The following is a 25,043-nucleotide window of genomic DNA, read 5'->3' as shown; positions in this document are numbered from 1 at the left end:
TTGTTTGCTGGATGAAAAACCAGAGTGGGGAGGATGGCGATCCTACCAACACCCACGAGAGCATTTTATTGTGGTAGGTCTGTTATATTTAGTATATTGCAAGAACTAGTTTTGCAACGCCTGAATTGAAGACGTCATGTCAATGAACCAAATCACTGATCTAAATGAATGGGCCAGTTATTTGGACAGTTTATACGAGGGATGGTCAAAAGTTTCTGAGAACAGGACATACAAAATATTTTCACAAATTATAGAATAGGTTATTTTTGGTAGCTTAATGTCTTACAAAATAACACGAAAATTTTTTATGATGTCTTGGGCAACATGGGTGCCCAAAAACGTTCCATTCATGACAAACATCAAAGGCTGGAGTCGTCAAAAGAGAATTTAAAATGAATCCCAAGCAGATTTATCTCATTTGGTGACTGGCGATCAACTTCTCTACATTTTCATGATCCTAAACCCAAATTAGAAAGCATGTGGTGGAAGCACAAGATATCTCCAACCTCAGAAAGTTCCGAACCCAACCACGAGATGAAATACAATAAGTGGATTAAAAATCAGGGTGAATATGTTGGAAAATAGAATTTTATACCTATGTCTTTATACACCGTTCTCAGAACTTTGACTACCCCTCGTATCTTCTTCTGAGACTTTGGGAGCGTGTTCCCTTCTCTCTCTCCCATATTCAGTAATTCAACTTTTGTGTAAAGTGTTTTGTGTTAATGGAAATGAAAAATCAGCTAACAATAAATACACTTCACAATTTTTTTTCAACGCTATACATCTTTAATATCTCACACACGTAAAGGCCAAATTCACCTGTGCCTTTTCTATCGTATTTCGTCAGTTGGTGTGCAAGCGATCCATCTGAGTAGCTTTTGTCGAGTTAGTCCTTCGTTGACTTTCTGAACAGGAACAGTACGACAGTCAGCCTTCTTCCGAATCTAAATTTCTGAATTAAATAAAGTCCAACACAACATGTTTAATAACCTATCTTGAGCATTTTTTCTCCAGTTGGGAAAACCAGATATACAAGAAGCTATATACATAATCATTACTAGGCTTTAACAATGAAAATCAACGCGATTTTTCTTTTTCTTTTTTTTTTTTACTATAGAAGCACGCACTATGTGCGCATGTCAGGTTCACAGTGACGTCACTCGTCCTCGGACACATTTTCTTTTCATGTTGATGTGTTGGGAAGACTGGTCTTCTGCCGAACGCTTTTCGGCGCCTGCGTAGTTTGGCGATGGGCTTCTAAGCACTGAGTCCCTGTTATTGGTCATTGGCCACATTTTGGGATGTCCTGCCAGACTAGAGCCAATGGAATTATGAGAGTAATGTTCAAAGGATTGTGGAGGTTGATCGGCATCACTGTCCTCCACGATGGTATCGTCAACTGTGTTGTCATCTTCTGTACTTAATGCTTCGGAGAGTGGCGAATAACTACGTGAATCCATATCGGCAACCCTGTCTGTCTCTCTCTGGCAGTTGGAGAACCGGGATCTGTCCATCGTGTCTATATTTTCGTTAGCATTAACTGTAGAGTCATGAAGAGGGTCTGTTTCTTGGTATCTCTGAGGGGTCCATTTGTCCATTTGTGCATTGACCAGTTTGGTGATAACTGTATCCACTTTTCGAGACAATCCACGTCCACTTTCCCTTCTGATTTCCCTTTCGCTATCACTCGTGTCGACAGTTTCACTATTGGAAGCCCTTCTGTTATGGTCGCGAGAATTCTGTGGATTATTCGTGGCCGATACGTTTAAGGGGATGGGAATCGGGATCGGAATTGGGAATGGTAAAGGTAGTAACACAGGATAAGGTACGATAACCGTTACCGGGGGTACTAGTGAAGAATGTGGAGGTGGAGGAGGAGGTGGGGGTTGAGGAGGAGGATGTGGTTGTGGTCCTGGAAGAGTACCTGGTACTGACACTGGTGGAATTGGAGAAATAGGGGGCATAAACCAAGGAGGAAAGGGAAGTGGAGGAACTCCTGGTCTCATTCCAATTCCATGCTGAGCACGGAGAAAAGCCTCCATCTGTTGCTGGGCCATCATGTGAAGAGGAGGAGGATACAGACCAGGGGGTAGGAAAGGCGGACGGAGGGGTTCCATCCCAACTCCAAGAGGAGAAGGAACAGGACGACCGGGGTGAGGATGCTGGGGTCTTGGGGAAGCACCAATCGGAGGTGAGGAAAGCGTTGGAGATGGTCCGTTTAGTAAGGGGTTGTGAGAACCGGATGTGACAGAGTTTTGAGATGCGGCACTGCCGCTAGCCGGAGGTCGCTCGGAGTGTCTATTGCCATGAACGACAGCGTCTCCTGTTGTCTCCTTTGCTAAGTGATTACGTGAGGGAAGACGATGTAGCCGTCTTAGTTTATCTCTTTCCTTCGCCGATCTGGTCACGTGTTTCATAGGATTGCTTTCTTTCTCCTCGTGAGGAAAAGTGGTTCCCCCACCGGAAGCTGGAACACTGGGAACGGATGCTGGTTTTTCGCTTGGAAGCGCAGGATCCTCTCGACTTTCGGAATTCTCAGAAGGAGGATGGGAGTGACCATTACTGTGACCCTTACAGTCCCTCAACCACAGGTCAGGGGTGATTAAGTTCCCCGAGCCTGCCGTTGCCATCTTACACGCTGCTTCTTTGAGATGTGTATGCATTTGAAGATGAGCCTGGGTCTCCCTGCAGAAGATGTTCATCTTATACTGATTAAGGCACTTGTCGCTACAGAATTGTAACTGCTGTTCCCCATCTTGGAAATCCACGTAATTTACTGTGTGACGCACATGTTTGCACCAGTCACACACTTTGTTCTTCTTGAAGGAGGCTCTTCGACATTGGGTGAAACACAACTCGCTACAAAAAGCCTTGCAACCATTGGCTGCCTTGAGGGTGAATAGCTTCATCCCGACTTTCTGACACCACGCACATACGATACATCCTGGTGGCAAGTTTGGTGAATCTGTCAAAAAGAGAAATAAAAAATGAATTAGAAAGTACTTTTAAAACATTGAGTAACAATAACTTTGAAGAGCCTTAAGTCTAAATAAATCAACCGACATTCTTCGTCATGAACTTATCAGCATCTGATAATTTCATGATGATTTATCATCATGAAACTACCACATGCTGATCAATTCATGATGTTCAGTTTCATGATGGTTTATCATCATTATCAACGTCATCAGAAATCATGATAATGACGATTTACCATCATGTTCATCAAAAATTGATCATCATCTAATACGTTCATGATGATTTATCATCACCGATTGTCATGAATTATTTTAATGATGATTTTCCAATCATAATTTTATTCATGAATCAATTAGCATGTGACGATTTCATGATTATTTATTTTCACTATCATCATAAATTTTGATCTTCATGAGCAGTTCTTATACTGATGATTTACCATCATTATAATAACATAATACGAATAAATCAATCAACATTCGTCATCAAGAATCACCAATCATCATCTCATTGCTTCGTGATGATTTATCATCACTGTCTTCGTCATCAATTATTTTAATTATGATCTGCTAGTCATCTTAAATAATTAAAATTATAAAGATGATTTACCATCATTTCATTCATGAATCAATCAGCATCTGTTGTAGCATGAAGATTTATCTTCACTATCTTCATCATAAATTATTTGCTCTTCCTCAGAAGTTATTAAAATGATTTCCAATCATTATAATAACATAATGGAAGTATCCTAAGTCTCCTAACACAGCCCTGAGAGTGAAAATATACACTGAGTAGCCAGTGCATACATCGATGAGCCAAAACATTATGACCAGCGAGTCGTTATGCAAATCGGAGCAACTGCAGATGAGCTACGGCGCGTGCGCGGGTTGGGACATGGTAAATAACTAAGTGCGGGATTGTGGACCAGGATGGTGTCTTTTTTTTTTTTAATTATTATTTTATTTTCTCCTCTGCACAAGAATGAGGCTTTGTTTCCTGAATGCATGTGCGGGGAGGAGAGATTTATTATTTTATTTTTAATATATATATATATTTTTTAATTTTTATTTGTTTCTATTATTTATTTTAATTATTTTTTTTTTTTTGCTGGCTCCCAGGCCTGGGCAACTTGGGGGCGGGATTGTTGGCACCCTGTGGTCTAGCACTTCTACCAGAGAGTGCAGGAATTTTGTGCGGTCAGCACAAACAGTATAGTAGACCCGGGCCCAGCTCCACGTTCATAAGGATGGGCATCAGGTAGCAGTTATCTTAGGTGATGACTGCTCCCTGGTGGCTGGGTGTCCTGCGTATAACATAAACTCAATGATATTAGGTGGATTTGGACAGATGTCTAGGGGCCACCAAAGACTATAATAATACACCCTTTCATGGCAACGGTCTTCCCCTCTTTCAGCAGGATAATGCGCCATGCCACACCGCCCAGATTGTTCGAGACTGGTTCGCGGAACATGAGGAAGACTTCCAGGTATTGCCCTGGCCTCCAAATTCCCCAGACATCAATCCCATCGAGCATCTGTGGTTTGTGTTGGAACAGCAACTCCGATCTGCGGCGTCTCAACCACGGACCTTACAGGAGTTAAAGGATCTGCTGGTTACGTTGTTGGTACCAGATACCACAAGACATTTAGAAATCTTGTAGCGTCCATGCCTCGCCGGGTACGAGCTGTTTTGGCTGCACGTGGAGGACCAACATCATATTAGGTAGGTGGTAATAATGTTTTGGCTCATCGGTGTATTTTCGCCATAGTAGCCAAGGTCTAGACAAACCTCAGCATTCATGGTTTTGTTCAAAAGAACGAATGGTTCAAGGCCAAACCATGAAAAGCAGCCCCAATCAAGCATGTTGCCTCCGTCAAGTTTCATTGTCGGTACGATACAAGTCCGGTAAGTAGCTTTCTCCGATCATCCACCACACAGTTGCACGACCGTCAGAGTGGTAGACCATGTCTGACCCGTTATTCCAAAGCACAGCGTTCCATAAGTCTACGGTCCAAGGACTGCGGGCTTCACACCAAGCTGGGCAGCATCTGGCATCAGTCGGGGTGATCAGTGGCTTGTGGTCAGCTGCACAACCGTGGTAATCCATATAATGCAGCATCAAGCCACTGTACTCGTGCTGTTATGCGACCCAATTGTCTCACTAAGGACCTGTGTTTGCTGCGTCGACGTCGACCTATGTTCCAAGTGGACGATTCTTTACAGACTCTTTCAACAGTCATTGGCATATTTAATGGTACTCTATGATTCAGATACAAGAAGCAAGTGTTGCTTTGCTCGCCATGTCATTGTGGACATATTTGTATGTAGATGAATCACATGACCATGAAAGGCCAACTTCGGATTAAAGACGACTACCTCGTTAGTGTGGAAAAAACTTATGCAATGGCTGCTTCTAGTATAACTGATAAAAGGCAGGTAGAGCTTTTCTTGAGAGAACAGGTCATCGTGACTAATTTGTTTTAGGATTTAGACTAAGCCCAATGCAAGACATTGAGACAATTCATTGAAAATAGCATTCAAGCAGCTTGTTAGGCACTGTGGGTCATTTCTAGCATTAATCTAGAGCTTTACGTCGTTTGGATAGAAGACAATATGGGAAAGAGAGGTGGCAATTGTGTGGAATACAAAGGTAAAAAGGAGTCCAGACAACACTCGTCCTTGTAGAACACCTGCACTGATCAGTTCGGAGAATCTTGGAGTCTACTGTTAGAAGTTTCTTCTGGAAGTTAGATTAGGTTAGGTATGTGCTAATCGCCAGAACAACTAAGGCGTCAGTATATTGTCTATAATTGCGTTCATTCTTCAGCTGTTTTGATAGATGAAAATCCCGAATTTCCGGGGGAAGAAAACTATGCTACCCTCACCTGAGAACAACTAACTCAGCCACGTTGTGAAAAAGCCCATAAAAATTCCTCATGTCATTAACGGGATTCAAACTAGGGTATTTTCCGCACCGTGTGAAAATACTGAGATTATAACCACTGTGCTACCTGTGAGGATGTTTCTGAGGTAAGCAGATCACCTCTGAGTCCCGGAAAATAGACCACAGAATACACGCAATTTACAAACGTACTACACTGACTCCTTAGAGCCTTAGTTTCCTTTTTTTGCTTAAGTCTCACATACACAAATCCTTATTTTAAATTATTCAAACTACCCACTTTCACAATACCGGGTAGAAATTTGTTCCAACAATCAATTACTCTTTGGCCGAAAGCAAATTTTCAATCATCTATTCTACAGCCATCCTTTTCCAATTTAAAATTGACAGAGAGAGAGAGAGAGAGAGAGAGAGAGAGAGAGAGAGAGAGAGAGAGAGAGAGAGAGATACAGAAAGATTTAAAAATAAGGACGCCATCATCATTAGTTTACTAACTCCATTTAAAGCCCTAAGCGCTTCAATCAGACCTCCTCTCAATGCCTAGTTTCCAGACGCTGAAATTTGCAGAACTGAAATCTTTTATGGTAAGAATACACTTTTGTCCTTGTTGCTCTTCTCTGGACTCGTGCCAATAGTTTCATATCCTTCTCAAAATAAGGCCTCCATACCTGTATGTAGTATTGAAGATGTGAGCTAACCATTGTCCTGGGATAATCACTTCTTTATACCTGCTAGCAAAAGTCCTGTATATCACTGAGAGAACCCTAGCAGCCTGTGTGCACTGCTCAGAGAACTTCATATCTGACTGCACAATTACCGCCAGGTCTTTTTCGTTCTTCACTACCTTTAGTGTTTGGAACCGCACAACTGATATGTTATTCTGGGATTACTGCTGCCCACATCTGGGCCTTGCATTTATGAACGCTAAACTTCAACTTCTACTTTTCAACCCATCTAATTTTTCTTGGTCTTGTTTCCGTCTTGATTCCTATAATGATCATTACAATATTTTTATCATCTGCAAACTTAGACATTGATGTGCCTTCATGAATATCGTCAATAAATATTGAAAAGGGTAAAGGACCAAGCACTGAACCCCGAGGGACTCCACTAAGAATATTAGAGAACGGTTTTTGCAATGAAGAGTAAGTGGGATTTTTTTTTTTTAACAAAATTCGAATATCAGGGGATGCGCAGTCTTTTTCTAAATTGCTAATTTAGAAAAATAACACAAAGGAAAAATTTCCACCAATCTTATATTAACATGATGGAATAATCATTATCTTCCGATGATTTGTGACCTTCAAATCTGAAAGAATTCCATGATTTGCATATTTCAGATGCTGGAATACATCTGGAGTGAATTCATGAAGAGAACCTTGAATAAAATCCTTAGCGGTACCAACAGACCTCCCTAAAACGAAAAACTCCCCATTACTCCCCAAAACGAAAGGTACAAACGCATTAAAAAAAAAAAAAGTTATAACTAATGGGATATACATCTTACAATGCTTGGAGACTATGTTTAGAAATACACTCACCAGCCAAAAAATTAGAAACTTTTAAAATTAGCAAGGACATCTGTTGGCCGAATTACAGCGAAGTACACGTCATGGTATCGATTCCACTAGATATCTGAGGGATTCTAGTTCCATATTTGACTATTCTTAAACCAGGATATTTGTCAGTCGCTGTGATCATAGAGAACTGCGAATCCGAACTGCCATTTTCAACGTATCCCAGACATTCCCATTCGATTTAACATCTAGAGCATTAGGCGGTTAGAGTAGAAGTTGGAAATCTTGGAATTATTCGGATACAATTTTTGCATGGTGGATAGTTGCGTTGTCGTCTTGAAAGAATCCATTGCAATCCGAGTAAAAGTTAAGCATTACAGGGTGAGGTTAGTCAGATACCATAGATAATCATTGGAGGTAACACAACCAACTAACGGTATGAGCGAACCCAGTCGGTACCAACATAAGATCGCCGCCCTTACCACACCGGATGGAAAAGACCTGAGTTCAAGTCCCGCTGATGACGTGAGGAATTTTATGGGCCTTTTTCATAATGTGGCTGAGTTAGTCGGGCTCAGGCAAGGGTAGCATGGTTTTTCATTGAGAAAATAGAAAATCGACCACAGAACACACGCAATTTTCAGACAGTATACACGGAGCAATATGGCCTTAGTCGCTGATGCTCCTAAAACCCTAACACAATAACAGTAATAACAGAACATAACCATTACCACCCCTGGCTTCAGTGGTAGACAGGAGACGTAGATCGAGACTCGTCAGACTATGATCTTTTTCCACTCTTTCACAGTCCAGCCTTGGTGGCATCACACCAGTCGAATCTTTCAATCCTTTACAGGGAGAAAGAAAGATGTGGCTTTAGTGTAGGCACACGACTGCCAAATCCCTTTTATTCTGACGCAGAATAAAAGGGATTTGGCTCTTCAAGAACGTGACCACTTAACGCTGTGGTCACATTCTTGAAGTGCAGAAATGCAGCATTTCTTCCTTTCAGAGCTGCAGTCTCCTTTCATATTTTACTCATTGTATACTTTTGAGACAATTGCTTTCAACACGCCGGTGATTTCCTTTGTTTTCTCAATTGTGGCTCCTCCTAAACATGCACCAACTATAAAGCCTTTCTGAAAATTGCAAAGGTCACCTGTTTTCCCCATGACTGCATCGACTAAGAAGCTCCAGTAAAGTGAACAGCATTTATCCGATAAGGAATTATGATTATACCACGTGACAACTTATATTTGCCAACCGTACGTTTGTCTGTTAACGCCAATTGAAACACTTCTAATTTTTTGGCCAGTGAGTATTTACGTCTCACGTCTGGTGACTGTAAAGTGTGTTATTGTCATAAGGCACCAGGGGTTTCCCCCATCTCCGCGTTGCTTTCATTGTGGGTGAACCAGTTCGCTGGGAAATGCCAGAGATTTAAAAGTGTGAGGGACTTGTTCATGTGTAGTGTCGTGTACCGTTGTTCATCTGGTCATTTAGCCGCTAGACACTTGCTGAGGCCCAACGTTGCCCCACTTACGTCCCGTGGAGGCAGACCAGGAACCCAGTAGACTCAGTTTTACTCTGGCAGGTCCTGCCGCTTACTTTCCTGAGATTTCAGCGGCTACGACCTAAAAAAAAAAAAAATATCCGTTAGGTTAGTGACGATGCACACACATATATATACACACATGTACAATTACATACACATGTATACATACACATATGCGTTGGCGTGGGGGTATGATCGCTAAGGTTGTTATGCCGAATTTGGGCTCAAAGGATTTTTGGCACGTTCATTTTTGTTGTGTGGGGCTTTCGTTAGCGTAAAGATAGAAGTGGGGGGAGACAGAAGACTGGGGGGATGAGAGACAGAAATATGGGACCAATAGGGTAGATAGCCCCAGTTTTCAGTGAGGCATGCCCATGCCCCACCAGATAGAAGATGTAGGGTGGCGAGAAGGGGAGGGAACGAAGGTCGTCCCCCCCCCCAAGGATGTGGGAATAAAAGGTGAAGGGGGCTAGAGTGCCCTCTTCAGGTCGCCGTCAGTCTGTTGGCAGTTATGCTGCTTTTTGTCTCTTCTCTGTTTTCAATGTCACTCATGGGGTAATCCCCGTCCTAACGTCTCTTCCAGTCGTCAGCGTTCCATTTGGTCTAGTCTGGTGTCCCGCGAATTTCGATTTTCTGTTTCATCTGGTAGCGTTTCTTGTCAGTCTGTGTTGATTGCTGTAGATTGCAATTAGCATTTTCCTCCTGGGGAATAGATCCTGCGCGAAGAGGGAGAGCACCCTGTATTCTTCCTCTGAGGCCAGGAAGTGGGACTCCAACCCCTTCGGAAGGTATCTGATTCTTGTTATGAGAATCCCTCTGAAGTCCTCATATTGTGGACATTCATAAGCTATGTGGCTCCAGCTTTCGCTCTCCCCGCATGTACAGCTGGGATCGTCGGTGAGACCCAGCCCGAAAAGCTTTTCATTGTAGGGACCATGTCCTGTTAACAGTGTTGCCATGTGGTACCCTGGGAAGTACCGGTAGGAATTTTGTCACTTCTCCCTTGGTGGTCTCAGTCCACCTTCTCTGTCAAAGGTTTAGGAGGTGGGTCTGTAACCTGACTTTTTCTTCTTTAGGCTGTTTGCCGGATCAGTCGTGTAGCCCTGGTGGGTGGCAGCCACTCCCCTGGACAGCAGGAACAGCAACTCTGCCTGGATAACCTCCAGATCCAGATCCATCCGGCAAGCACCTGCAGGTGCTGGGGTGCTTACTGTGTTACTACACATGTTACTACATGTGTAGTAACACAGTAAGCCATGTTACTACAAGCTCGCGTTGTTGTAACATGGTCCTTTGGATCGTTTCAAGTGTTCTTCTGTTCACAACCAGTGCCGCTTTGGGAAACCACACCACTGCTGCATAGGTGATTGCTGGTAGGAAAGTTGTTTTGTAGTATATTGACAGGGTTCTCTTTTTGAGACCCCAGTCTTTCTTTGTGATCCTAGAGTAGCCCCTGATTTTTCTCCGGATGTATTTCAGATGCTGCTGGAAAGACAAGTTATTATCCAGGATTACGCCTACGTACTTTAGCTCGCTCGCGAATTTTATGGTGACATTTTCAATTTTTATTTGCCGGAGCCGCCGCAATTGTAGTTTCCCTTTGAGGATTGATGAGGTTTTTTCTGGTGAAATTCTTAATTGGTTTTTGGAAGCCCATTGTAGTAGCCGCTGTAGTACCCGGTTTGCGAACGCCTACAGTTGGGCCCTTGAGTCCGCCTCCACTGTCAAGGTAAGGTCATCTGCGAGCGCATGCGCTCTCACGGGTCCCAGGTCCATTTCTAGGAACTCATCGAGAACCATGTCCCACAAGAGTGGCCCCAGAACCGACCCCTGCGGATATCCTCTGTGTACCTCTCGTAAGTTTCTGGTACTGCACGTTTATCTCCACTCTTCTTTGGGTTAGATAACTTTCGATGACTTTATACAAGTTTATCGGCACTCGGGCCTTCCTCAGCCTCACCAGGACGCTTGGCCACCAAAGTGAGTCAAACGGCCCGGCAAAATTAACGGAGATGAGCAGCAAGTACTTTTGTCTGCAGTCCTGCACTACCTTGAGCAGGTTCCCCAGTGCATCCACAGTTGAGGTCCCCCGTCTGAAGCCATACTGGTTTGCGGATTGGAGGCCTGCTGTTTCATAGTGATTTGTTATTATTTTATGGAGCAATCTTTCAAACAGCTTGCTGGCCACTGGGAGCAGTGCGATCGGTCGATAGGCCTCTGGATTTTCTAGCTTTTTTGTAGGATTTTTTTGTATTAATTTTAGGTTAGCTATTTTCCATGTAGTTGGGAATAGACCAGTTTCTAAGCATCTATGGGCTTGGCGAACCCAGGGTCCTGAGCTGGATATCATCATTCTTCTCTCTGGCTGGTGCAGCATAAGCCCCAGGCTTCCTTGCGCCATATGGCTAATAATAATTAACTGTGATTAAAACATAATTTTCATTTCAAAATATTTTAACTCCAAACACAAAATATTAGTGAAATTACCTGGAGAGCACATACCTCTTGGCCATGACCAAGAAGAATACAGTATTAGCTAGAAAATATCTTCATTCACCTATCTTGATGGATCATGTTTCCATCCCCAGCCACGGCAAAGCGGGTACTACTATCTAGCCTAATTTGTGCTCTCCTTTTGAAATAATTAAAATAACCAAAATTAACTATTTATGAACATGATCCATAGATTTTGTCGTTCCAGCATGCCAACATAAGTCTCCAATTCTCTTCTATAGTCCATATGACAACTGCAATGCAACATTATATGTTCCATTGCAATCACACAAATCATTGATCAAGTCCCAGTTCAAATAGTCTTTTTGCCAGTCCGTGTCCTGTTATAAGGAAGGCAGCATGTAAACCAAATTTCTGCCAAGGATTTTTAGTGACATTAAGAATATCTACTCTTAACAGATATATATGGGTAACACGTCCTTTGCGGGACTCATCCCATGTATTTTGCCACTCTAACATCAAGAGATTCTTTATCCTAATTTTCTCACTTTTCACATCATGCCTGGTATAATGCCTTCCCTCATCAGGACAAGATAATGTTTAATACAGACCTAATATTATTTCTCGTGCAATACACGTTGAATATGCTCAAAGCAGACAATACAATCTGTAAATCTACAGATACTCTTCCAGAGAGCACCAAAAGAGTCTCTGTAGAAACCGCAGGACAAGCCCTGGTGATGCACAGGAGAGCGAAACGTTGAGCTGAGAGCACGTATCTCTTTATTAAAGAATTTGTAATTCCAGTCACTCTGGGATTAAGCAGATCCAAGCTGAATTCAAACTCAAACATCAAAGATTTGCCATAAAATTAACTTTGTACCAATTATTCCGTCCGGAGAGAAGAACCAGTTTTTTTTTTAAATTACGTACCCATGTTTTAATGGCATAAGCAGACGGTACAGGATCTTGACTCTTAAACTTAAGCCCTCGTGGGAAGCACAGTTGGTATAATCACCATTCTCTCGACACCAGGTGGAAAAGACCTGGTTCGAATTCTGTCAATGATGTAAGGAATTTTTATGGGTCTTTTTCACAACGTGGCTGAGTTAGTCGGTCTCAGGCGAGAGTAGTATGGTTTTTATTCTCGAAAACTCGGGTTGGTTTTTTGTCCAGTAAACAGCAAATCAACCACGAAACACACGCAATTTACAGAAATACGGCGCAATATGGCCTAAGTTGCTGGTGCGCCTAAAACCATACAAAAACATCTGGATGAAAATCAGGGACTAATGAAATCCAAAGCAGAGCTGCTGGCATTTCGTTTAAAATAATGGAATCAACTGGATCCGAGCTGAAGACATCCATATAAAGAAAAAGACATGTCATTTATGCACCGTTGTTACATTTGCCGAATCCACGTCTGCTGTTTTGATTTGCTTAGCCTTTACGAAGAGATGGGTAGTGGTAACAATTGAGAAGAGTGGCGTATTTTCATAGACTGTTCAAGTACAAGTTTGAAAACCACGTTGCTTCATAATGGGAATATGCAGCCATCTATTTCTTGTTGTAAGGTTTTAGGCACATCAGCAACTTAGCCCACATTGCGCAGTATATAATGTCTAAATTGCTTGTGCTATGTAATTGATCTGTTGTTTTCTGAACGAACAACCGAGTTTCTGGGAGAAAAAATCATGCCACCTCGCCTGAGACCGACTAGCTCGGCCACGTTGTGAAAAAGGTCCATAAAAATTCCTAGCGTCATTGACGAGATTCGAGTTCTGGTTTTTTCCACCTGGAGTGAGGAGTACAGTGATTATACCAACCTTACTACGACGAGGGCCTGTTGTGCATTCTGTTCATACGAGTATTAAAGATTACTGAATGTTAGGCATATGTCAGAGAAGACCAAGTACGAATAAATAAAAAAAATAAATTCTGTTTATACTCCGGGACGACCAAACGGTCTGAGGAGTTCACAAGATAGCCAAAATACAAGAAACAGCACCGTATTCAGCAGTCAAGGGTTTGAACCCCGGGTCACTCAAGACACGTGTACTTATGCACCTGCGCGCCTGACCACTAGGCTACGCCGGCCTCAATTTTAATTGCCAGCCGTTTGAATCCATGCAGCAATGTGTACGAACTGTAATTCTGAAAAAGGTGGCCCTACTAGATGTTGGAATAAATTAAAATGTTTTCAATTTTTCGACCACAGCGTAAGTTAGTTGATCAAGATACACCAATGGTCAGAGAAATTTAATTTCTTATTCTAATATCTTTTTTGCATTGGGAAAGAATTGTTTCTGGACAATTCTATAAAGAACAGTGACTCAAACCATATTGCGCCATAATGTCTGTAAATTGCATGTGGTCAATTTGCCTGTTTGCTGGATGAAAACGTTTCGGTGAAAAAGTTGGCATTAAAAGAAAGAAAAAATACCTCAAATATACAGTATTTTATTTCATCACTCAGTTCGTTTAATTGATTGACTTAACTTCCTTTCTACTCCCTTCACTCCTCTAAGGAAAATTAGGAATTTATTAAATAAATAATTGCTATTCTTGGGCGCATGCAATTTCTCTTATGATTTATACCTTTCTGTCAAAAGACTGATGAAACAGGAAGGTTCCCCTTGCTCTCATGAATACATTCTTTATAAATAGTACAACGTACGTACAATTTTTACTCCACTCCAAGCCTGGAATGGAGTAAAATAGATGGTATAAAAGTAGATTCATGTCCTTCTATTTATAATAGTTATTAATTACCCAGCCAACAGGCTTTACATTCAACTTATTGTTTTCATCTAGGCTTCTGAGCTTAATACTACTAGTCACCTACATAAAAGGCAAACGTAACGTAGAGTAGCGTTATTTTCTCAAACTATTTCAGTACTTGTTGAAATACACTCACTGGACAAAAAATTACAATCCTTTATTCAATATCTACCTAGGGTCACCTTTTGCCCTGTACATGTCGTTGCATGGATTCCATTAGGTGTGTGTTAGGGAATCTAGTTACTGATTTCACTTTTTCCATTAGAACATTGTCCTAATGGAAAAATGGTGAAATTCATTCTGGAGAAACAGGCGGCCAGGGTGGAAGCTGGAAATCTTGAGAATTCCTCAAAATATTCATTTACATTTGTGCACCGTGGATAGTCAAGATATTCATTGGAAGTAACATGACCTAACGGTATAAGCGGACCAAATATTTACAAACAGAACATACCCCATACCGTGATACCACCTCCAGCCGCTTGAGTAGTGGACACTAGAAAGTCTGGATGCATGACCTCGTGAGGTTTACGCACAATTTCACCCTACCATTAAGGCAAAAAGGTGTAAATCAAGACTGTCAAACCACATGATCTTTTTCTGCTGTAACTACAGTCCAGTCTCGGGGATGGCGGTACCACTCCAGTCGAATCGTTCGATTTTTTTCAGAAGTAGCTTTTTTATAGTCACAAGGCTACCGCTACCAACTCCCACATTCTTCAATTTCTACCTCACATTTCGGTTAGAAATGGGTGTTTGTTTGCCTAAAATGAATTTGTCATCATTTACTTTTCTGACGCTCAATTCGCTTTAAATTCCTACAGTCTGGTTCTTGGAGTACCGATTTCAGCCTTTTAGAGTTCCATACTCCTTTGGTCTTCCACTCACTATATAATTTTGAGATGGTTGCTCCACCATCTCAAAATCGACACCCCAGTGATTTCCTTTCATTTCTTAATTGTGGCTCCTGCTAAATATGCTCCAACAATACCTTTTTGAAAATTGGAAAAATCACCAGTCTTCTGGGATCAACTCTAAGAAGCCCACGAAAGCATACAGTATTTACTGACATCAAAATAACATAATTTGCATATTGTACGTTTATTTGTTGACAATAATTGCAAAAGGTTTCTAATTTTTTGACCAGTGAGTGCAGTACACCCTCCACTTCTTCATTTTTAGACAGAATCTTAAGAATTTCTGAAATTCTTACACTTTTTACAATAAATTTTAATTCGAAAACTTTACAATCAAATTCAATTTGAGAGCAATTTTCGATTTTATTCTTTTTTATCATTCAGCGCGAGACGTTATCTTTTATGTTCACATTTTATATTCAGATAACAACCTCAGTTTTTATAAAAGTATCTCCTCCCTCTTACCTTCAACACTTGCGTCAATTTTGTTTAAATTTTAAAGTAACAATTTAAAAAAAAATCCCCGAGGCTATAAAAAGGAACAAAAAAATTTTACAACCGGTTACAAATCCTTTTGAAGTAAATGCACTTTTTGACGACAGATGGCGAGCTGTTTCCTCAATTTAGTAACAAAATAATCCGCGACCTTTCTAATGGGTTGAAGTAAAAGGTCTTTGCAAGTACATGCCGAGTGCTGACAAGTGTAGTTCCTGCAGTGATGGCTGAATCAATAAAAACGCATTCACAACGAGACCACACCCGTCAACTGTTGTGGCTCTGGTGTTCGCAAAAATGACTCCTCATCAGTGCTCTGACCTAGCGTTTTCAACTGCAGCAATTTGGATTTTGTCAAAAGCTAACACTGAAAGAAATGGTAGGAAAAGATTGAATGGTTTCTTCGAACAGAAAAGAAAAATCCTGTTTTAAAGTTGAGTAATAAAATTTCGAAAAGGAACTGTGCCCATTGGCACCAGAAGGATAATTGCATTCCTATTGAAAATTTCACTTCAATAGGTATGTGAGGATCAACTCCAGTGGTGACAGAAATGAAATTAATTCGTTTATTTTTTAATATTTGTAGAATATTAACTTCATCTATTTTGGGTTACCTAATTCTTTTACAGACAAAGTTATAAACAATAGGCAGAAATTTCAAACAGAGAGTTAGAGACGGATATAGAAGGGCAAAAAGACAGAAAAATAAATAGATAGAAATTATATGTATAAAAAAAAAGATAGATATAGAGAAAAACAAAAAAAAAAAAATGGAGAACCTGTGATAGATAGATAGAAAAGCAGAAAGACAGAGATATAGATACACAGCGAAACAAAAAATATAGACGTAGAAAAGCAAAATGATAGAAAGAAAAATGAATAGAAAAGCAAAATGATAGAAAGAAAGATATATAGAAAAGTAAAATGACAGAAATAAAGATATATAGATAAACAAAAAAAAATAAAAATATAGGAAAACAGATACATAGAGAAATCAAAAGACAGCGATACATACACAGAGAAATCAAAAGATAGAGATACATTCATAAAAAAACCAAAAAGATAGAGATACATAGAGAAACCAAAACCAAAAGAGAGAGAGAGAGAAAAAGAAACCAAACGACAGAGAAAAAGATAGAGATACATACATAGAGAAACCAAACGATAGAGATACATACATAGAGAAACCAAAAAGATAGAGATACATTCATAAAGAAACCAAAAAGATAGAGATACATTCATAAAGAAACCAAAAAGATAGAGATACATTCATAAAGAAACCAAAAAAATAGAGATACATTCATAAAGAAACCAAAAAAAATAGAGATACATTCATAAAGAAACCAAAAAGATAGAGATACATACATACATAGAGGAAACCAAAACCAAAAGAGAAAGAGAGAGAGAGAGAGAGATAAAGAAACCAAACGACAGAGAAAAAGATAGAGATCCATACATAGAGAAACCAAACGATAGAGATACATACATAGAGAAACCAAGAGAGAGAGAGAGAGAGAGAGAAAGAAACCAAAAGATAGAGATACATACATAGAAAAGCAAAAATGTAGAGGAATAGATATAAAGAGAACAAATATATAGAGAAATACATAGAAAAATAAAAAATCAAAAATATAGAGATGGATAGGGAGACAAATGATACCGAGATACATACATATAGAAACAAAAAAAAAATTAAAGTGATAGAGATACATATATAGAAAGACAAAACAGAGAGATCGTGATAGACATAGAAAAGTTAAAAAAATAAAAAAATACACTTAAAAGCCAAAAGACAAACACACACAGAAAAGCAAAATAATAAAGATGCCGCCGTAGCCTAGTGGTCAGGCACGCGGGTGCATAAGTACACGTGCCTTGAGTGACCGGGATTCAAGCCCGTGACTGCTGAATACGGTGCTGTTTCTTGTATTCTGTCTATCTTGTGAACTCCTCAGACCGTTTGGTCGTCCCGGAGTATAAACAGAAAATTTATTTATTTAGATCCAGGTCCGGCGTTAGGAGTGCGCAAGTGAGGAACTTGCCACAGGCGCCGCCTAAAATAGTTAAAACTAAATGCGCTACTGCATATACATGCGTGTTAAGATACGATAAGTATCAGGCCTCTGTAGCCGAGTGGTCAGGAATAGGGGTGAAATAGGTACACGCCTTCGAGTGAGGCGAGGTTCAAGCCCCTGATTACTAAATATGATCCAGCTGCCAATCCCACTCGGCCAGCGTGGCAGATTATGGTCCATTTCCCTCAACATGAATCGCTGAGGAGGCTTCCATCCTGCAGTGTTATTGATAATGGCTGCAGTTTACCTTTTACCTTTTTTATGAATAGGCGCCGTGACAAGGTTTTGAATCAGGCGCCACAAACGCTAATGCTTTTTCTGGAAAGATACATAGAGAAACAAACAAAAAAGTTACAGATAGAGAAAAGAGAAACAAACAAAAATATAGCAAGATAGAAGTAGACACGTAGAGAAGCAAACAAAAGATAGAAAGAGAGAGATAGACAGCAACAAACAAAAAGATAGACAGAGAAAATCAAAAATCTAGAAAGACAGAGGCAAATACATAAAGAAACAGATAAAAAGATAGGTAGGTATATAAAGAAACAAACAAATAGACAGCAAGACAGGTAGATACATAGAGAAACAGAGACAGAGATACCGAGAAAGACAGACAGAAAGATTGCGATCGATATATATATATAGTGAAACAAGAGGATAGATATTGAGATAGATTTACAGAAAAACAAAAAGATAGACAAACACATTAAAAAAACAACAAGAGACAGATAGACGCACGCATGGAAAAACAAAAAAAAAAAAAAAAGACAGATACAATGGAAAATAAAAAGATAGAAGAATACGCAATAAAACAGAGAGAGAGAGAGAGAGAGAGAGAGAGAACGAGTTGTAGAATTTCAGGCGCATCAGCAACCTGAGCCGTATTGCATCATATATACCATGTCTGTAAATTGCCTGTGTTCTGTGGTATTTGCTGTACAAAAAACTGGAGTTTCGGGGAGAAAAAACACATGCTACCCACGACCAACTAACTCAGCCATGTTCTGAAAGAGGCCCATGAAAATTCCTCATGTCATTGACGGGATTCGAACTCACGTCTTTTCCACTCGGTGTGCAAAGGACCGCAATTCTACCAACTATGTTACCCACCAAGATACAAAAACAGAGAAAGAGAGAATAAATATATTTTTGGACAAATGTTAAGGTAGCAGATGACCAACGTGTGCTATAGGGAGACGATAGCACATCGAGAGCCATCGCCAGCATATTTTGTGGAATATTTCCCACCCACCTAACTGTATACCATAGGCTGAGAGAAAGAGAGATCTGTATGTAAGATGATCCACTATTTGTGTCTCACTTACCTTGATCACATAAAAATGAAAAATGAACATGGCAAAGCTAATAGATGCAACTGATAGCTCCTAAAAAAACGAGTGTATTTATAGAACGATAGAGGACAAAAGAAATGGCGAAATATACACAAAACTAAATAGATAGAACAAAAGTTTAAAGGTAAAAGTTTTTATAATTTTAGAAATGATAAAGAAAAGATTACGGATACTCTTATAAATATATTGACATATGAGCTTTTAAAAGCACCAGTTAGTATCTAAAGTAACAGAAGAACAAAAAAAGGATCACTTACAGGTTTAATATAACCAACGTTTTCTTAAGGTACATAATGAATTAAAATATGAATGTATCGAACAAAAATTATTAATTACCATATTCTCAATTTAATTCGTTAATACGAAAATAAATAACTTATGCAAAATATCATTATGGCGTATTAATAATGTCTATTATAAAAATTGTAGCGATTAATTTCCCTAAGTTTTAAAAAATATGATTAATAAGTATTTAATAAATGGTTTTGTAAAGAATTTTACATTTCTATAACAATTCAATCGAAGTTAAAGAATCGTAAAATCATTTTAAACTTGCCATAGATCTGATCACGTGATTGTTAAAAAAGAGGGCGTTGTCCAAATCAGGAATAGTATTTAGATAATCGCATTTAAATTAGAATGTCTGATTTTATTTCCATTCCACAACCAGATATAAATTCCAGAAAACATTAAAGACATTAATGTGTTTTTTATTTCCGAATACGTTCTGTGATTATTTTTTTTTATTGTTTTCTGAACTGCAATTAAATTTAAGTTAAGAAAAGAGATCCACGTCGTAGTAATCTTCAACGAAAGTTTCGTAGAGCTGTACGTGGTAGGAAGAGAATGCAAGGATTATATCTGAAGAAATATTTGTCTTCAGGATAATAAATGTATATATATCTCACCATTTTCTATTCGGTCCTTCGTGAGACGTTTTGAGACGAAAGGATGCCATTAACAAATGTGCAGACTATAAGGCTTGAAGAATGGCGGAGGAATACATTTATGGGCGCCGTTTACTGATTGAAAACTGCATTGCCTAAATTATTGTTTTATTTTAGTCTACAATTGTTTCAAAATATTATTCGTAATTATGCATTCTACAGAAAGTTGCCATTCTATTAAAAACAATGCTTATCGAATCGAAACATTAAAGAATATAAGGAGGACCGTTATTAAATAATAAAAATAAATAGAGGTAGTCTTATTGGAAAATATTCATATTTGTCGTTGTTATTGGGTTTTAGGAGCATTAGCAACTAAGGCCGTATTGCTTCGTGTATATTGTCTGTAAATTGCGTGTGTTCTGAGTCGATTTTCTGTTTGGTGGATGGAAAACCCCAGTTTCCGGGAGAAAAACCATACAACCCTTGCCTGAGACCGACTAACTCAGCCACGTTTATATTTGTTGTAATAAAAAATATATATAAAAACACATCAAAAAGGTTAGAATGAGAAAATTTTTCGACTTAAAAACTCTTGCGAATATCCAAAGTCCATCAACAGACACCTCTGTATTTCTATTCAGTGTACACCTGAATGAACAGCTACCATTACAGATGAACGAAATAAATGCAGTTTCAAAGAATATTTTATACGAAAACAACCACAACATACAATACAGGAATATATTTCTGTTAGAGAATATCTTCAGAAACATACTTCTAGCGAACGGTGAAATGGTGAGATATCCTGTTGGATATCATCATTTCACAGGTAACAAAGATAAAAAATTTATTTATGTGAGCTTGTCCTGGGCGAGGGTAATCCAACTGAGTTTTTCTTCTTTCAGAAACTATTTGCCAATTTATACGCTACGTGTATGCGAGGTGTGGCAATAAAGTTCCCGGCCTAGAACAATAAAAAGAACAGAGTAAAGGAACTCAAAAATAATTTGATTTTTATTCAAAGTAATCATCACTTGATTGAATGTACTTATTACACCGAACTAAAAGTTTCTGAAAAAAAGTCAATGACGGCATCCAAAGAGATGGTCAGTTTACCGGTTACGTTATTTTATGTCATCAACATCCTGAAATCTTTTCTTTGAGGGCAGTTTTAACCTTAGAAAAGAGGAAGAAATCTGCTAGTGCTAGATCGGAAGAGTACGGTGGATGGTTGATCTGTACAATGGCATGTTTCGCCAGAAATGTTTTCACAACAAGTGCGGAATGGATGGGAGCATTGCCGTGCACAAGAACCAGCTGCCTTTCTCTCAAAATTGTCGCCTCACCCAGTGAATGCGCTTCAATAGCCTGAAGCACCTCTATGCAGAACGCAGCATAGACTCTCCTTCAGGTACAAGTTCCTTGTGAATTACACCCTTTGTCGAAAAACATGATCAGCATCGTCTTAATCCTGAATTTCTGTAAACGAAACATTTTGGCCTTTGGTGATTGTTTCAATACTGAAACACTACTAATCTCTAGTAACAATACAGTCGAGAAAATTAGGACTGTCTTGTAAAAGCTGGATGAAGCTTTCGCACGATGACACTTTATTACTTCTGTTCATCAGTGATACTGTGCGGCACAAACCTTCCTTTTTCCAAAGTCTTTATGAAGGATTGGACGAATCGTCACCTTATCCATATCGAACCAATCAGCCATCATTGAGGGTCAAACGACGATTCTCTTGCCACAATTTTCCAAACTTTTGCAACTCTGTCCTCATTGCGAGAGGTTGACGGACTCTCACTTCTTGGGTCATCTTCACTTCTTGGGTAAACGTAACATTTGATACGTTTCTGTTGCAGATTTTCAGTTTAGAGCGAACATTGATATTTGCTCCATTGCAAAATCGTGACACGGAACGTTAACGCTACTAAAGAATCTGGTTGTTACTCGCAACATGTCGGTCTACTGGACAATCCCTGTACCACCATCTGTTGGAGGAAGCTTGAACTACAACATACCACTTCCATTTATTTTCAAACTCATTGAACATGACCGGCAACAGCACCAGTCTGGGAACTTTATTGCCACACCTTGTAATATGGCTGTTGACGTATGCCTTTTCCATAAGCCATCAAAAGTAAGAAACTGAATAACAATGCGTTGCGGTAGCTTAGATTCACCAATAACTGCGAATGCAATCTTGTCTTTGCTGCTGTGCAAATTAGGTTCTGCAAAATCATTAATACCAAACCGTAAATTTACACAGTGATGGCAAGTAATGTAAATAAAAGAGAATCTCCTTTGGAAACCAACACTGCCATCTTAACGTTCTGAAGCCTCCTGTTTAGAACAAAGGTAACTGGCCCTGCCAAATTTGTAATCAGGTAACAGCATTTTTGGACAACAAAATATGCTGGAACGGTGGTCCCTAGAAACTGTCCAAATTATTATTATTTTTTAGATTAAATTCCCTCTTCCACATACCTGTCCAGCCAGAATGGTGTACATGGCATGACACAGGTAAAGGACATCCGCATATTTTAAATACAAAGTAGTAACAATTACAGGGGGTGAACAAAATAATGGAAACATTGGATATGAAAGTACACTGCTCGACACAATTAACAGAATACGTGGAAAAAGTGGTGTAATTCGTACAGCATGTGATGAAGCTAGACAAAATTTGGTACGGTGGTGTACCACAGAATAACAATGAAATTAGGAGACAGCGAGAAACTTCCGACAGGTATAAGGGACATTATAGGGGTGGTATAAGAATTACCAAAAAAGGTCACACTACAGAAGTCGATACAAGATATTGGAAAATATGATCACATGACGTACCCTCCACACACCGTGGGGGCCTTAATTTCTGAGAAGGTAAAGATGAATTATATGAGAGTGTCTAATGCATGCTCTTGCAAGAACCACTTCTTTTCTTACTTTCCTTGTGGAGGTTCAGAAGGATGGCCGAGCCTTAATTTCTATAAGTTTATTTTTGCTATGTTCTTCCCAAATATTTTTCCATTGGGATTAGTAGGTTTTTCATATAATAGTTTTGTAGTCTTGCACAGGAATCTTCATATCAATTACATTTGAATTTATTGGCTGTCTTGCTGCTTGATCAACGTTTTCATTTCCGAGTATTCCCCAATGAGCTGGGATCCAGCAGAAAACCACTGTATGCTTCTTGAAGCTGGATCAGTATAGATCTGACTTGTTTCAGAAGACGATGGTAATTGTGTGTTTCATTCTTCACTGAGTTGATAGACCTTAAAGGATGATATGCTCTGCGCTGGTTTGAGAATCTAGGTCATTAAGAGCTAGAGAAATGGAAAAAAGTTCTGCAGAAATTCCTGAACTTTCTTGGTAGAGAAGCAAAAACAGTGAAAGCGGGTAAGACTGCCGCAGCACCTATTGTCTTGTCTGATTTCGAACCATCTAATTATATTCAGCATAAGTTTGGATGTGGATAGTATGAAGTTGTCTTATACAGTACCAGATTAAGGCACGGGCTAGCAGGGCCCTTACGCGGAACGATATTCTTTAAGAGGCGTCAAATTTTACAAATCATGAAAAATACATATACATATCCTTAGTAAAGGGGACACCGAAAAATCATTCTGTCTGGGGCGCGAAAATACCCTGGTTCGGCACTGGTCTTATATTTAAGTTGTCCAGAGAATATTTACCCCATTGACTAAAACAATTATCACATTTAACCATAATTAAGCCCACAGAGGGTTAGCACATCTTGACAGATTTTTTCAATCTGTAGATTCCAGTCTGAAGTGATCTCATGGAGTCTAATGCCTGCAGGTTTATTGAAATGCTGCTTATTTTTATATTGAGCAGTCCATTGAGACTGAAAGAGATATGGCCAAATAGGATGAGTTGGCACGCCCCAAACTTTGGATGCATAGTTTACTAATAAAATCTTCCTTCTGAGATGTAATGGTGGTTCTTGATCTTCTATATATAAGCTTTCAGCTGGGGAAGTTCTAAAGGCTCCCAACGCAATTCTGAGAGCATTGTGCTGTGTCTTATGAAGGATGTCACCTGAACGTCAGTTCAACCGTATCGAATATAGTGGCATAGTGCTTGGGTAAGGCGCCACCGGTGGTTTCCTACATCTTGTGATGTATACAGAACCTCTGTAAAAGCCAGAAAAAGTGTAGTGTGTTGTATGTGAAAAGCGTTTGTTGGCTTCTGCTGTTATGTTCTGGCTGCTTGGTCGCAGGGCCCCTAACGAGACTCCACGTTGCCCACCACCACTATTAGAAGGTGAGCCAGACGGCCCACATGTAAAGTAAAGTATGTTGATGTCAAACGGCACCAGACGGTCCACATAGTGGCATAGTATTTAGGGTTAGGCGCCACCTGTGGTTTCCCACATCTGCGCCGTATGTACTCTGTGATGGAATGCAGAACTACTGCAAAAGCCAGAAAAAACTGTAGTGTCTGGTTTATGCAGTATTGTGTTATGTTCTGTTGCTGTGTCTCTGACTACTTGGCCGCAGGACCCCTAGTGGGACTCTAGGTTGCCCGCCACACCACTGGGAGATGAGCCAGGCTGCCGTCATACTCTGGCTGATCTCTGCCAGGGTCGCCTGAGCTTTCTGGACGGAGACCAAATTAAAAAAGGGGGGAAGAGAGTGGGGAAGATACATTGGTGTGCAAAACTTAAGGACCAACACTATTTCTAAAGGTTACAACCACAAAATCTTTACTTAAGATACTCTTTACTGATGAGAGTAGATTCAGTCTCAGCAGCGATTCTGGACGTCAGCTAATCTGGCGAGAGGTTGGCACACGGTATCACCCCGCAAACATCATTGAAATGGATCGATATGGCAGTCGAGGTGTTCTCGTTTGGGGAGGCGTTATCTTGGATGGACGTACACAACTCCAGATACTAGAAGTCGGTACTGTAACCAGTGCACTCTACTGTACTGAGATAATCCTTCCCCATGTGCGTCTGTTCCGAGGTGCCATTGGCCCCGAGTTCGTGTTTATGGATGATAACGCCAAACCCCATCGCACTGCAGCTGTTGATATGCTTTTGGAAAGTGAGGACATTGTTCGTATGGACTGGTCTACCCGTTCCACCAATC

General features: G+C 39.9%; 1 protein-coding gene across 5 annotated transcripts in view; it reads right to left on the bottom strand.

The window, feature by feature from the left end:
* Nucleotides 1–834: 834 nt before the first annotated feature.
* The window catches only part of Sobp (Sine oculis-binding protein), a 190,448-nt gene continuing 166,239 nt past the window's right edge, over nucleotides 835–25,043 (bottom strand). For all 5 annotated transcript variants that reach the window (XM_090379727.1, XM_090379726.1, XM_090379728.1 and 2 more), the window contains one exon: nucleotides 835–2,968. In XM_090379727.1, the coding sequence (XP_090235853.1) occupies nucleotides 1,149–2,968 (1,820 nt within the window). In that variant the 3' untranslated portion in view covers nucleotides 835–1,148. The remainder of the gene's footprint in view (nucleotides 2,969–25,043) is intronic.

The sequence above is a fragment of the Mastigoproctus giganteus genome, chromosome 8 (genome assembly GCF_048544385.1).
Source record: "Mastigoproctus giganteus isolate SK-2022 chromosome 8, ASM4854438v1, whole genome shotgun sequence".
NCBI lineage: Eukaryota > Metazoa > Arthropoda > Arachnida > Uropygi > Thelyphonidae > Mastigoproctus > Mastigoproctus giganteus.
This window is presented reverse-complemented; position numbering and strand designations above follow the sequence as displayed.